General features: G+C 38.4%; 1 protein-coding gene across 1 annotated transcript in view; it reads left to right on the top strand.

Annotated features, from left to right (window-relative positions):
• The window catches only part of znf346 (zinc finger protein 346), a 31364-nt gene extending 21696 nt beyond the window's left edge, over window positions 1–9668 (top strand). Inside the window, exons 6-7 of the mRNA XM_033029680.1 lie at window positions 4928–5027; window positions 9103–9668. Coding sequence (XP_032885571.1) covers window positions 4928–5027; window positions 9103–9178 — 176 coding nt within the window. The 3' untranslated portion in view covers window positions 9179–9668. The remainder of the gene's footprint in view (window positions 1–4927; window positions 5028–9102) is intronic.
• Window positions 9669–14954: the final 5286 nt, after the last annotated feature.

Here is a 14954-nt window from a genome sequence, read left to right as displayed (position 1 = left end):
AAAGGATACTTAGAGATAATACATATAATCATCTGGATAAACAGGGTATGATTAGGAACAGTCAACATGGATTTGTGCCTGGAAGGTCATGTTTGACTAATCTTCTTGAATTTTTTGAAGAGGTTACTACGGAAATTGATGAGGGTAAAGCGGTGGATGTTGTCTATATGGACTTCAGTAAGGCATTTGACAATGTTCCACTTGGAAGGTTGGTTAAGAAGGTTCAATTGTTGGGCATTAATAGTGGAGCAGCAAGATGGATTCAACAGTGGCTGAATGGGAGATACCAGAAAGTATGAGGAGATAACTGTTTGTCAGGTTGGAGGCCGGTGACTAGTGGGGTGCCTCAGGGATCTGTGTTGGGTCCATTGTTGTTTGTCATATACATCAATGATCTGGATGATAGTGTGGTAAATTGGATTAGTAAGTATGCAGATGATACTAAGATAGGTGGTGTTGTGAATAATGAAGTAGATTTTCAAAGTCTACAGAGAGATTTAGGCCATTTGGAAGAGTTGAAAGGGCTGAAAGATGGCAGATGGAGTTTAATGCTGATAAGTGTGAGTGCTACACCTTGGCAGGACATATCAAAATAGGATGTACATGGTAAATGGTAGCGAATTGAGGAATGCAGTTGAACAGAGGGATCTAGGAATAACTGTGCATAGTTCCCTGAAGGTGGAATCTCATGTAGATAGGGTGGTAAAGAAAGCTTTTGGTGTGCTGGCCTTTATAAATCAGAGCATTGAGTATAGAAGTTGGGATGTAATGTTAAAATTGTACAATGCATTGGTGAGGCCAATTCTGGAATATGGTGTACAATTTTGGTCGCCAAATTATAGGAAAGATGTCAACAAAATAGAGAGAGTACAGAGGAGATTTACTAGAATGTTGCCTGGGTTTCAGCACCTAAGTTACAGGGAAAGGTTGAACAAGATAGGTCTTTATTCTTTGGAGCACAGAAGGTTAAGGGGGGACTTGATAGAGGTCTTTAAAATTATGAGAGGGATAGACAAAGTTGACGTGGATAAGCTTTTTCCATTGAGAGTAAGGAAGATTCAAACAAGAGGACATGATAGTAATAGCTGTGTGGAATGAGCTTCCAGTGGAAGTGGTGGAGGCAGGTTCGATTTTATCATTTAAAAATAAATTGGATAGGTATATGGACGGGAATGGAATGGAGGGTTATGGGCGGAGTGCAGGTAGATGGGACTAAGTGAGAGTAAGTGTTCGGCACGGACTAGAAGGGCCGAGATGGCCTGTTTCCGTGCTGTAATTGTTATATGGTTATATGATTATAAGATTGACTACTATGGTTCTATTATTTTGTGAATTTGTTCGAGAACTACTGAGCAAAAATTACAATCAAATATCTAATAGTCCAGCTAGGGAAACCATGCAAAAAATAGATAGAGCTCTTAAAGATAGCGGAGTTAAGGGATATGGGGAGAAGGCAGGAACGGGGGGTACTGATTGTGGATGATCAGCCATGATCACATTGAATGGCGGTGCTGGCTCGAAGGACCGAATGGCCTGCTCTTGGTTCTTGGTTTCTTGGTCCTCCAAAATATTCCAAATGGAATTTAAACTGGAGGTGGTGAAGGGAGGGCTCCTGCACCTATTGTCTATTGTATATCATGAAAATTGTTTAAAAAAATGCCTTAAGTTATTTTGTTTTCTCAATTCTTATAATCTGTAGTTCACACAAAGAACACATCAGAAAATGGAAATTTGGACCGAAATATATGAACAGACTTTAGATGTTGCTTGTTTTAGTTTGAAATTGTTTCAAGAGGGAAATACACCACTTAATATATTTCAAGACTGATAAATCTTGCCATATTGTACTGTGGACATGTAGATGCCAAAATAATGCAACTTTGTCAGAACTGAGTTCAACCTTTATCTCTCTCTGAAATCCAGCTAAAATTACTTTTAGATAGACACACGAAGCTGGAGTAACTCAGCGGGACAGGCAGCATCTCTGGAGAGAAGAAATGAGTGACATTTCGGGTCGAGACCCTGCTTAAGACTTTTCAATTACTTTTATATTGTTCATACCTTATCTCTGGTTAGGATCAGCACATAATGAAAAAAATAAAACCATTGCTATCCAATATGAATTGTTACTTATTAGTTGATTCCAATCCTTCCCTTGAATGTATACCCTGTTAATTTGAAACAAATTGTTAAATCCAAAGGAATTATTAATGACATTGTTGATTAAGCATGAGATCACTTTTGAAATTTATCTGAAATACAGTTAAATCCCAGAAAAGAGCATACTTTTACTTTTACTTTTACTGCACCGTTTGAAATCTGTGCAATCTTGCAATGTTTGAAACGTCACCTCTAGTATTATTGCTGGGATGCTATTGTGCGGGTACCTTGTAGTAGCTTTCTCCGTTGACTAGACTGAATATTGATGTACATAATAGCTGATGTGTATACTATCTGATGGCAGTTTGATTAATAATTGATTAATAATATATCTGCCATGGCACTTTTTATTTGCACATGTGAACAGATTACTCCTTGAATAGCCTTGACCAATTCTGAAGAGCATTTGCTATAATTGAACGTGGAATATTATTAGCCTGAACCTTCAGACTCAGCTACACAATAGCTAAACTATTAAAGGCCATAGATTAATTAACCTACCAGCCTGAACATCTTTGGAATGTGGGAGGAAACTGTAGCACCCAGAGAGAACCCACGCGGTCGCAGGGAGAGCGTACAAACTTCGTACAGACATCATCAGTACTCGGGATCGAACCTGGGTCTCTGGTGCTGTAAGGCAGCAACTCTACCGCTGCGCTAACATGCTGCCCTGCATGAAAGAAAGCTTGCGGGGCGTATAAAAACAGACTAAAAGCTTCTACAGAGATGTGAATAGGAAAAGATTAGTGAAGACAAATGTAGGTCCCTTACAGTCAGAAACAGGTGAATTTATAATGGGGAAACAAGGAAATGACAGACGGGTTAAACAAGTACTTTGGTTCTGTCTTAATATCACACTTACATAAGATGCTTAAAGATGTAATAGCAGCGCATTTAGAAAGCAGTGACAGGATCTTTAAAAGTCAGCATGGATTTATGAAGGGGAAATTATGTTTGACTAATCTTGAATTTCTTGAGGATGTAACAAGTAGAATGGATAAGGGAGAGCCAGTGGATGTGGTGTACCTGGACTTTAGTCAGATAATATAAATGAGAATGAAAGAACTTTTAAAATATTCTCTAAGTTCCTTTTTTTACATATAAGTATGAGCTTGTCATTTGGCAGTTGCGTCTAAGGACAGTTAAGTGCCAATAAGGTACTTTTCCTCATTACAGGGATTTTTTGGTTCCCGTGATTACATTCATTTCTGAATTTGCAGTCCTAATCTCCAAAGATTTGGTAGATATGTGTAACTGAAGGTTTTCAGTTTTTGGATGATCTTTTGTTGCACAAAGAATTCCTATAGAGCAGTAAAGCCTGAATTTTCAATGTCGTAAATGATGTACAATTTGCTATAAAACTATTTTGTGGTGCTTTTATGAACAATTTTACCACACCCTGAAATAAAATGCATTTGTCCATATCAATAATTTTAGATTCTATGTGAATCAATGTAGTTTTTCTGGTCACCAATGGCTGCTTGAAAACAGCTGAAAGGTGAAGTGCCACCAAAAGTTTTCCACCTCTGCATATGCCAGATCTGACAAAGTGAACTGTAAGAAAAACTGAATGCCCAGCTCACTATGAGTAACTAAAGTAATTAATTAATTGTGGGGTTTGAGAAATATATAAAATACCTTCCAATTATTATTTTTAAAAGTGGTTAGTTTCTCTTTTTTTTACCAAAACAGCCACACACATTTTAACATAACATATGTAGGGTATTTAAATATATTTTATACATGGAGGTAAACATTTTCAAGAAGATAAACTAGATAATAATTTGGAGTAAAGAAACAATTATAAATATTGGAAATGTTCAATAAATCTAAGAAGATATGCAAATACATAAGGGTTTGATTACTATCTATAGAAGAAAATGTAAATTGATTAATTATGAAGCAAGGTCCCGACCCGAAACGTCACCTATCCAAGTTGTCCAGAGATGCTGCCTGACCCGTTGAGTTATTCCAGTACTTTATGTCCTTTCTAGGCTGAATAGCCAGTGAATAAACTCACTTGAACTTGAACTTGGATGTGGATGTGGTTATATCATTCTGGAAAACCAATTCAAAGCTTTTTCGGAAAATCATTATCTTTGCTAAGTGAGCTGATCTGCTTTTGTGTTTATGAAATCTAACGTTTTCCCTACAATCAAATGATTTTTTTCCATATGTCTCCCTGATGTCTGAATGTATACTTGTATAGCCCCATCATTTTATTCAAAGCTCAGTGTTGATAATATACAGATTTTACACACACTTGCAAACAAAGCTTTTCACTGTATCTGGGTATGAGTGACAGTAACAAACTAAACTAAATCTATGCCAAGCCCTTCTCTACCGTTAGATAATATATTGATCTTTTCCTGTGAACATCTTTTTAAAAGCATCAGTGCAGATTCCGCATTAAATCTAATAACCAATCTTTTCTTTTTACAAATGCATATTGATCTCTTGTGGTTTCATTATAATTACCCATAACGTAATATAGGTCTGAAAATGCATATTGGTGCAGGGCAATATGCATTTTTTATATCTGTTTCCGTAACATTGGTGCATTTGTTCTACTACAGTTTTTTAGAGCAATTTTACCATGCTGTGGACATGGGTAAGAAAATGGGAAGGGTAGGGAAAGGAAACTGATCAGCTGAGCTACAGTTATAACATTTCTACTTTTGTGAATTATTCTTCATAGTCAGGTAATTGTATTATTAAAAAATGCTTAAAATATACTGGTAGGTAACTAAATTATAATCTTTCACAGCTGCTTCTGCTAAAGGCTATCCCTGTAATACCTGTAACATTGTACTGAACTCAATAGAGCAGTATCAGGCACACATCCAGGGAACCAAACACCAGAACCAGTAAGTACACTTGCATGTTCTCTTTGAACAGACCTATAAAGGTTGTCCTGTTGTAACCATGACTAAAAATCAATTTTAGACAGATAAAAATGTTTTATAATTGAAAGAAAGCTTGTTTGGCTTGCGACAGGTTTGAGCCCATTCGATCTGTGCCTATTGTATCTGATTTTTTTAAAAGTGCAATATATCCATGTTACATTAGTAATCTGCTGTATTAAGGAGTTAGTGCTGGAAAGTGCATTTAAAAATGGATTAATGTCATGAACTTTGTATTCATGTTTCTGTTGTGGAGAAATTACTGGTCTGGATAGGTAACTATAGTCATACATCATGGAATAAGGTTCTTCAGCCCAACTTGACCACGCCGACCAAAATGCCTCATCTGCGCTAGCCCTATTTGCTCTTGTTTGGCCTATATACTGCTAAACCTTTCCTATCCATGTACCTATCAAAATGACTTTTAAATGTTGTCATTGTACGTGCCTCAACTACTTTTTCTGGCTACTCGTTCCATATGTCCACCACCCTCTCTGGAAAAGATTGCCACTCGAGTCTTTATTAAATCTTTTCCTTCTCACTGGTCCTTGTTTCCTCTACCTTGGGACAAATAATCTGTCTATTCCCCTCATGATTTTATACACCTCTAAGCCTCTGCGCTTCAGGGAATAAACTCCCATCCTGCCAAGCCTCTCCCTATAGCTCAGGCCCTCAAGTCCTGCCAACATCCTCATAAATTTTCTATGTACTCTTTCCAGTTAATACCATTATACCTGGAGCAGTGTAACCAAATCTGAACACAATACTCCAAATGCGGCCTCACGGCGTCTTGACAACTAACATAACTTCCCAACTTCTATGCTCAATTTCCTAACTGAGGACCAATGTACCAAAAGCAACCTTCACCACACTATCTACCTGCAACATCACCTTTAGAGAACAATGTACTCCTAGATCCCTCTGCTCAATAACACCCCTCGGGGTCCAATCATTCACTATAGGTTCTACCCTGGTTTGACTTTGTGAAATGCTACAGTTTACATTTATCTGAATTAAACTCCATTAGCCATTCTTTGGCCCACTTGTCCAATTGATCAATTCTACTGTAATTATTGATAATATCATCACCGTGATACCGTCTATTTTAGTATAATCTGCAAACTTAGTAATCATGCCTTGTAGGTTTAGATTTAAGTTTATTATCATGTGTACTGAAGTACGGTGAAAGGCTTTGATTTGCATTCTATCCAATCAAATCAGATAATACCATACATAAACAGAACCAATCCAGACTCGTACATTAGTAAAGCAAAGGAAATGATACAGCATGCATGGTATAGTCCCCAGCTATTATAGAGTCTTGTACATTCCCACTCAAATCTTTGATAGAGATGACAAACAGCAATGGGCCCAGCACCTGAGATGCAGGTGATAGGTCCCCAATCTGAAAAACATCCTTCCACCCTACCCTCTGCTTCCTATCATGAAGCCAATTCTGTATCCAGATTATGTTTTACAATTTCATTATAAAATACAATTTAGTTGTATTGACTGAAGAAGGATCCTGAGCCGAAACGTCACCTATCCATTTTCTCTGCTGAATTACTCTGATATTCTATCTTCTGTATCCAGTTAGTTAGCTCTCCCTGGATCCCTGTCAATCTAACCTTCCAAGCAGCTTACCACATGGATCCTTATAAAAGGCCTTTCTGTAGTCCATAGAGACTAAGTCGGGACGACAGATGGCACAATGGGCTAAGTGTTCGGCTGGCGACCGGAAGGTAGCCGGTTCGAATCTCGCTTGGAGTGCATACTGTTGTTGTGTCCTTGGGCAAGACACTTCACCCACCTTTGCCTGTGTGTGAATGTGTGTGAGTGATTGGTGGTGGTCGGAGGGGTCGTAGGCGCAGATTAGCAGCCACGCTTCCGTCAGTCTGCCCCAGGGCAGCTGTGGCTACAGAAGTAGCTCACCACCACCGAGTGTGACTGAGGAATGTATGAATAATGCGATGTAAAGCGCCTTGAGTATTCTAGAAAGGCGCTATATAAATCCCATCCATTATTATTATTATTAAGTCTACGGCTCTGTCCTGTTCAAACTTCTTGATTATTTCTTCAAAAAACTCAAGTCAAATTCTTGACACGATCTCCCACACAGAAATCCATGCTATTCCTAATCAACCCCTGTTTTTTCCAAATTAATGTATATCTTATCCTTCAAAGTTGTTTTCAGTAACTTTCCTATCACAGCAGTTATGCTTACTGGTCTATAAACCCCAGGTTTTTTTGTGCAGTCCTTCTTAAATAGAGGCACAACAATAGCCAACCTCCATCTTCCGGCACCTCACCCATGTCTTAACGATGATTCATCGGGACTCTTGCAATTTCTACTCTAGCTTTGCACAGGGTTCTTGAATATATATGATCAGGCTCACAAGTGTTATCTACCTTCATATGTCTTAGGACGTCCAGCATCTCCACGACTAATATGGACTGACCTCAGGACATCTCCATTAACTTTCCCAAGCTCCCTTGTCTTCATGTCTTTCTCCCCAGTAAGAACAGAGGAGAAATATAATTGAGGACCCTAAACTGCAGCTCTACATATAGATGATGATTTTGGTTTCTGAGCGGACCTGTTCATTCTTTCATTACTCTTTTTTAAGTTATTATTTGTAAAACCTCTTTGGATTCCCCTTAATCTATCAGCCAGACCTATCTTGTATCTCCATTTTGTCCTCCTGATTCCCTTCTTAAGTATGCTGCTCAAGCTCTGATACTTCAGGGATACACTTAAGCCCATCTGACTATACCTGATCAACGCCTCCTTATGGAAAGAAAAAATGAAATGCTTATTATGTTGGTTAGATGTTGTAATCATCAGTAATAATGGAAAAGATCGTTTATAATTGTGTGGATGTTCCCCGGGCAGATGTGGATGAGAATATACAAGGCATGATTAATGTTTGCAGATGACACTAAAGTGGGTGGTGTCGCACATAACAAAGATGATTATCAAAAATTACAGCAGGTACTTGATCAGTTGGGCAAGTGGGCTGACGAATGGTTAATAGAGTTTAATGCAGATAAGTGCAAGGCATTGCATTTTAGGAAGTCAAACCAGGGCAGGGCCTTCACAGCAAGTTTGCCCATTTACTTGAGCACTTTTTGGTATAACATTAGACAATAGGTGCAGGAGTAGGCCATTCGGCCCTTCGAACCAGCACCATCATTCAATGTGATCATGGCTGATCATCCCCAATCAGTATCCTGTTCCTGCCTTCTCCCCATATCCCCTGACTCTGCTATTTTTAAGTCCTATCTAGCTCTCACTTGAAAGCATCCAGAGAACCTGCCTCCACTGCCTTCTGAGGCAGAGAATTCCACAGACTCACCACTCTCTGTGAGAAAAAATGTTTCCTCCTCTCCGTTCTAAATGGCTTGCTCCTTATTCTTAAACTGTGGCCCCTGGTTCTGGACTCCCCAACATCGGTAACATGTTTCCTGCCTCTGTCCAAGCCCTTAACAATCTTATATGTTTCAATGAGATTTCTTCTCATCCTTCTAAACTCCAGAGTGTGCAAGCCCAGCTGCTCCATTCGCTCAGCACATGACAGTCCCGTGCTTGAAGAATACTGCTGCATTTAATCTTATTTTTGTATTGGGTATAATGCTGGCTAGATGTTTTACGTCAAAATCAATTTATCACCTTAATAAAGTTGATATAGTTTTGTTTGAACAGATCACCATATCAATTTTTGATGCTGAAATATGCAGACACATTTATAAAACAGTATTTAAAGCCTTTGTACGCACTTTGCAGATGAGAACTTTGAGCAAACACAAGATAATTACCCAAAATATATCATTTGGTCTTTTTTAACTAAGCCACGTTATTTTTTGTATTTACACCCAAATGCATAGCTTTGCGATCAGCTTAGAATTTTTCATTTGACGAAGAGGCAATGTGTGAGATTGCTTTTGCAGGAATAGTTTTAATCAAAGCTGCTTTGCTATGTTCAGTGTAACAGTAAATGCATGGACTTGTTTTCAATTTTACTCTTTTGCTTTCCCTTAGTTTGAAACCTAATGAATTTATTGCTGCAGAAGATAATGAAGAGGGCTTTGAGATTTTTAAAGAAGATGTCGTCTAACAGTGTTGGCAGGTGGTTTCCGGGTCAATGAATTTTACTCAGAATAGAGGCCAGTTTGACTATGTTCATGTTTCGATCTGCATAATTTTAAGTAAGACACTTGTATTGAAACAACAGTCCATAACTCTGAGCTCTAGGGCCCAAAATATTTAGTTTTTATGTTCATGCAAGTGACTAAAGGTTTGAGACTAAAATAACTAAGTTTAGTTATGTGGTGCTGTGGTCATGCCTTTCTGGCTCAGTGTGTAGATATCTGAGAAACTTGTAGCCCCACCTCTTGAAAAACGGTGTTTCTTAAACATCACCTATTAAGCAGGTGAGTCTGAAGAATGATGTGAAGCTGTGATATGGAAGAACAATTGCAACATACAGTGTCCTCCATAATGTTTGGGACAAAGACCCATCGTTTATTTATTTGCCTCTGTACTCCACAATTTGAGATTTGTAATAGAAAAAAATCACGTGGTTAAAATGCACATTGCCAGATTTTAATAAAGGCCATGATTATACATTTTGGTTTCACCGTGTAGAAATTACAGCAGCTTTTATACATAGTCCCCCAATATCAGGGCACCATAATGAACACAGCAATGCTGGACATAGCAATGTAATGTAAATGAAAGTAGTCATGTTTAGTATTCCGTTGCATATCCTTTGCATGCAATGACTGCTTGAAGTCTGTGATTCATGGACATCACCAGATGCTGGGTGTATTCTCTGGTGATGCTCTGCCAGGCCAGTATTGTAGCCATCTTTTGCTTATGCTTGTTTTGGGGGCTAGTCCCCTTCAGTTTTCTCTTCAGCATATAAAGGGCATGCTCAATTGAGTTCAGATCGGGTGATTGACATGGCCACTCAAGAATTGACCATTTTTTAGCTTTGGAAAAACTCCTATGTTGCTTTAGCATTATGTTTGGGATCATTGTCTTGCTGTAGAATGAACCGCCGGCCAATGAGTTTTGAGGCAATTGTTTGAACTTGAGCAGATAGGTTGTGTCTATACACTTAAGAATTCATTATGCTACAACCATCAGCAGTTGTATCATCAATGAAGATAAGAGAACCAGTTCCTTCAGCAGCCATATATGCCCAGGCCATAACACCCCCACCACTGTGTTTCACAGATGAGGTGGTATGCTTTGGATCTTGGGCAGTTCCTTCTCTCCTCCATACATTGCTCTTGCCATCACTCTGATATAAGTTAACCTTCGTCTCATCTGTCCACAAGACATTTTTCCAGAACTGTGGTTGCTCTTTTAAGCACTTCTTGGCAAACTAACCTGGCCATCCTATTTTTGCGGCTAACCAGTGGTTTGCATCTTGCAGTGCAGCCAATATATTTCTGTTCATGAAGTCTTCTGCGGACAGTGGTCATTGACAAACCTACACCTGAAGAGTGTTTCTGATCTGTCGGACAGGTGTTTGGGGATTTTTCTTTATTGTAGAGAGAATTCTTCTGTCATCAGCTGTGGAGGTCTTCCTTGGCCTGCCAGTCCCTTTGCGATTAGTAAGTTCACCAGTGCTCTCTTTCTAAATGATGTTACAAACAGTTGATTTTGGTAAGCCTAATGTTTGGCTGATGTCTCTAACAGGTTTATTCTTGTATCTCAGTCTCATAATGGCTTCTTTGACTTCATTGGCACATCTTTGGTCCTCATGTTGATAAAGCATTAAAAATTTCCAAAGGTGATGGAAAGACTGGAGGAAAGACTAGGTGCTGAGAGCTCTCTTATACCTGCATTAAGGAGGCAATTAAACACACCTGAGCAATTACAAACACCCGTGAAGCCATGAGTCCCAAACATTATGGTGCCCTGAAATGGGGGGAAATATGTATAAACACAGCTGTAATTTCTACATGGTGAAACCAAAATGTATAAAAATGGCCTTTATTAAAATCTGACAATGTGCACTTTAACCACATGTGATTTTTTTTCTACTATAAATCTCAATTTGTAGAGTACAGAGGAAAATAAATAAATGATGGGTCTTTATCCCAAACATTATGGAGGGCACTGTAACTAGTTGGTTGCTTTTAAATTGCTGTCTAGGTGTGGTGACAATCTCTGACTTATGTTTTTAAATTATTACACGTATGCCCAGCAATATATTTGTAGTTTTGTCACCCCCATAATTAATAGACCTAACTTTGACAGCGGAATTCTTGTTGATTTTCGGAAATTTAAGTAGCCATTTAATGATGGTTGAAACACATTTTTTGTTGCATGTTACTGAGCCTGATAACCTCTTCCACCTGTTCAGATATTGCTAACATGGATACTATGTATATGTGCAGTGTAAATTCTACTCCAGAAATAGCTGTACGTGTCCATGTCTATTTCATTGCGGTGTTTGTTTTTTGAAAGGCCATTTTAGTCTGGTTGTGACCGAATATCGAAGAACTAATTATTGTAAATAAAATGTTCTGTGTTCTTTTCAAACTGACAAACCCCCATGTGAAAATGTCTTCATTAGTAACTGTTTATTTAGATTAATGGAAAATGTTCAGTGAAGGATCTTGTAAAACACATTGGGATATTATTCATCAGTTAATGTAACATTTATCAGGAACAGGTATTGGTATTTGTTCATTATTCCTATTGATTTGAATTTATACTTTAAATTGGCAGTTTGGTTGTGGATGAAACTAAGGCTGCAGTTCAAAACTGTTTTTTACCTTGTTTAATAAATGTTGTCCCCTTTGTAGTACCTGCAAAATGACCCAGCAACCCTGTAAATTGATACATGCCCTAAAATTAAATTAGTATACATTTCCAGACGCGAACATTCTTTCCAGAATGCATGACCAATATCAGGAAAATGTGAAGACTGGAAGTTAGTACATTTGTATTGAATGTTAATGTTTAGAATGGCATAAAACTGTGCTCTGTCAATATTTTATTGTATATGTATTGCTTAAAAAAAATGAATTTGGCCTATATGGGGCAACAAAAGAGAAACAGCTATAATTGTCAATGTAACTGAAAACAACTGAATGTGTGGAGATTTTTGCAAGGATGTAACTAGGAGCTCAGTGTATTTTTCTGCACCACTGTAATTTGAGCTTCTGTTTTAAACACTTTGTCCTGCATTTTTCTTTGCTTCATTTGCATAATTGTACCTCGAGATTTGTTGAAAAATCTATGACCCTTGACAATTTTGTACCTTCACTCTTCTCATATATAATAAATGTAGAATTTCACTTTCAAATTCTTGGTCTGTGTTTAATCCTGAATTGCTGTACATCTTAATGTTTGTCTTTGAACATTAGCAATGTTCTAAATTTCTTGTTCTTCTACATATGCAACGTACGCATAAACCTTATCAACTTTATTGTTATTTCACAGTTAAATTGATCTTGAGGAATTGTAAGCTGCAATTCAGCAAATTGTTTGACTGCTATTATCTGGAATCCATCATGAAATACACACCATATGCCGAAGACAATATCTTATGTCCATAATATCAATTACAGTTCAGAGTTCTTTCTAATATCAGAGCCAAAGCCAATGTCACAGAAATGGATTGTGTTCACAGAAATCTTATTGTGGGATTGTTCTGTTAACTGTTCGTTTTGTTCCCATCATTACAATAATTTTTAAACATGGAGTCACAGGCAATAAAGTGCCGTCACACCCTGAGGTAAAAAGCTATTAATAAAATTGTCATTGTCAGGATTATCCATCTGTTTTCGATGCTGGTCCCTTGTCGCAGAACTGGAAACTACAGACTCCCAACATTCATGATAATAAGTAATCAAAAGCCATGCTGTTTCAGTGCTACTGGAATTGCTAATTCGGACATCCTTGAAACCTCCTTCTGTCAGAGGTAATAAGCATCTGGTCAGATTCAACCACAACTTTAAATAAGGTAGTTCTTGCCATTCAGCAATCAACTTCTGCTGCGCAACTAAATTGCTGAATGGAGGAAGGCCTCTGTTTGATTATTACCCCGGCTGGTCTTGCAGACTTTAGGAGTGGAGAGAAGGTTGGAAGTGTATTCTGTAATCATTACGTTCCCGCATAAATCTGACCATGAACACAACCAAGAGGGCAAAAATATTTTGGACAGTTAAAAAGTGGCTTAAATACTTTTCAAAATATTATTCTAATTTTTGCTTCCTGCCAAATGATTTGAGACAAAAAACCTTGCTGACAATCTCAGTTGTCCCTTTTTCTCACATTCCACCCTGAAACAGCCAAGAAACACCACCGATACTTTCAATGCTAGATGTCTGAATGAAGGCAATGTCAGCACGTGCAAGCACTAGTTATACATGTAGGTGGCATGGATTCTGCATGCAGTCAGACTACTAAACAAGTCAGGAGTTCAGATGGACCTGAAGGGCTGGTGGAGGCAGGTAGTCCCTGTAACATTTAAGAAGTATTTTGACTTGCAGGTGAATAATCATGTCTTAAGTACTGGTAAATGGGATTAGTGGGGATCATGACAGAAGCCTCCTCGTGACGATCCCCGGAAACGACGACACGATGCACTCTGTGACGCGTCAGGCGACCAATTCTGTCAACATGTTGGACGACGACAGAAGCCAACAGTGAGCTACACGTCGTCTGACACCCGAGCAAACGAATGGGATTAGAACAGAAGGGTACCTGGTGGTTGGTGTAGATGTGGTGGGAGGAAGGGTCTGTTTTTGTGCTGCATGAAACTTAGAATTAAATGTTGAGGCTGCAACTGCAAAATGAGTGGTGGCTGGAAGTTGGATCAGCAAACCTCTAACAAAGTATCAGCAAAATAACGGGATATTAGTGCAGTGCGTTACAAATGATGGCAGTGTTCCTCATGACTATATCCAGTTGATAATGCTTAATAACGAAGGTGCTCCTAATGTATTAGAAGAACCAATAATTTAGTGCTTTAGCTGGTTTATATGCTCATCTGTTTAATCATGTTTCTAATCCTACAACTGCACAAGTTGGAAGATTAACTGTACAATAGACTTAAACTGATAAATCAGAAGAAGAGCCCTGAACCAAATTGTTGTTTGCCCATTTCCTCCATAGATGCTGCCTGACCCACAGAGTTCCAATAGTGCTTTGTGTTTCCACTGTACTACATTTGTGATTGAATTTGCCTATAGAAGGGAAATTATAAATTTTGTAGCACATTTTCTAATGATTGGAATTTTTGGACATTCCAAAAAAGTCGTAAGACACTTCAGTTTTACATTTATTATTGTCACGTGTATCGAGGTACATGTGAAAAGCTTTGTTTTGCATGCATTCCAATCAGATCAGATAATACTTTACTAAATACTGTCAAGTCACACTTTAGTACAATAGGTAGAGCAAAGGGGGTAGATACAGAGTGTAGAATATAGTTCTCAACATTGAATTTCCATAGTCAATTGTCTGCAATGGGGTAGAGGTAACAAAGGAAAAGAAGTTGTTCTTGAGTCTGGTGGAACGTGCTTTCAAGCTCCTGTACCTTTTGCCTTACGGGAGTAGGGAGAAGAAGGAATGACCAGGGTGGGACAAGTCCTTGATTATGTTGGCTGCTTTTATAAGGCAGCATGAAGTAAAGATGGAGTCAATGCTGGAGTGTCTGGACTGTGTGATGGACTGGCTACATCTACAACTCTGCAATTTCTTGCGGTCTTTGCCATAGCTGTTCCCAAACCGACCTGTGACACAATCTGATAGGTGCATCTTTAGATGTTTATAAGTGACATGCTCAGTCTCCAAAGCAAATAAAGGCATTGATTGGTGTGCCTTTTGGCTGTCATGTCAATGTGGTTGGTCCAAGACAGATCCTT

This window comes from Amblyraja radiata, chromosome 11 (genome assembly GCF_010909765.2).
Source record: "Amblyraja radiata isolate CabotCenter1 chromosome 11, sAmbRad1.1.pri, whole genome shotgun sequence".
Taxonomy (NCBI): Eukaryota; Metazoa; Chordata; class Chondrichthyes; order Rajiformes; family Rajidae; genus Amblyraja; species Amblyraja radiata.
The sequence above is the reverse complement of the archived record's forward strand: the minus strand, read 5'-3'. Positions and strand labels throughout refer to the sequence as shown.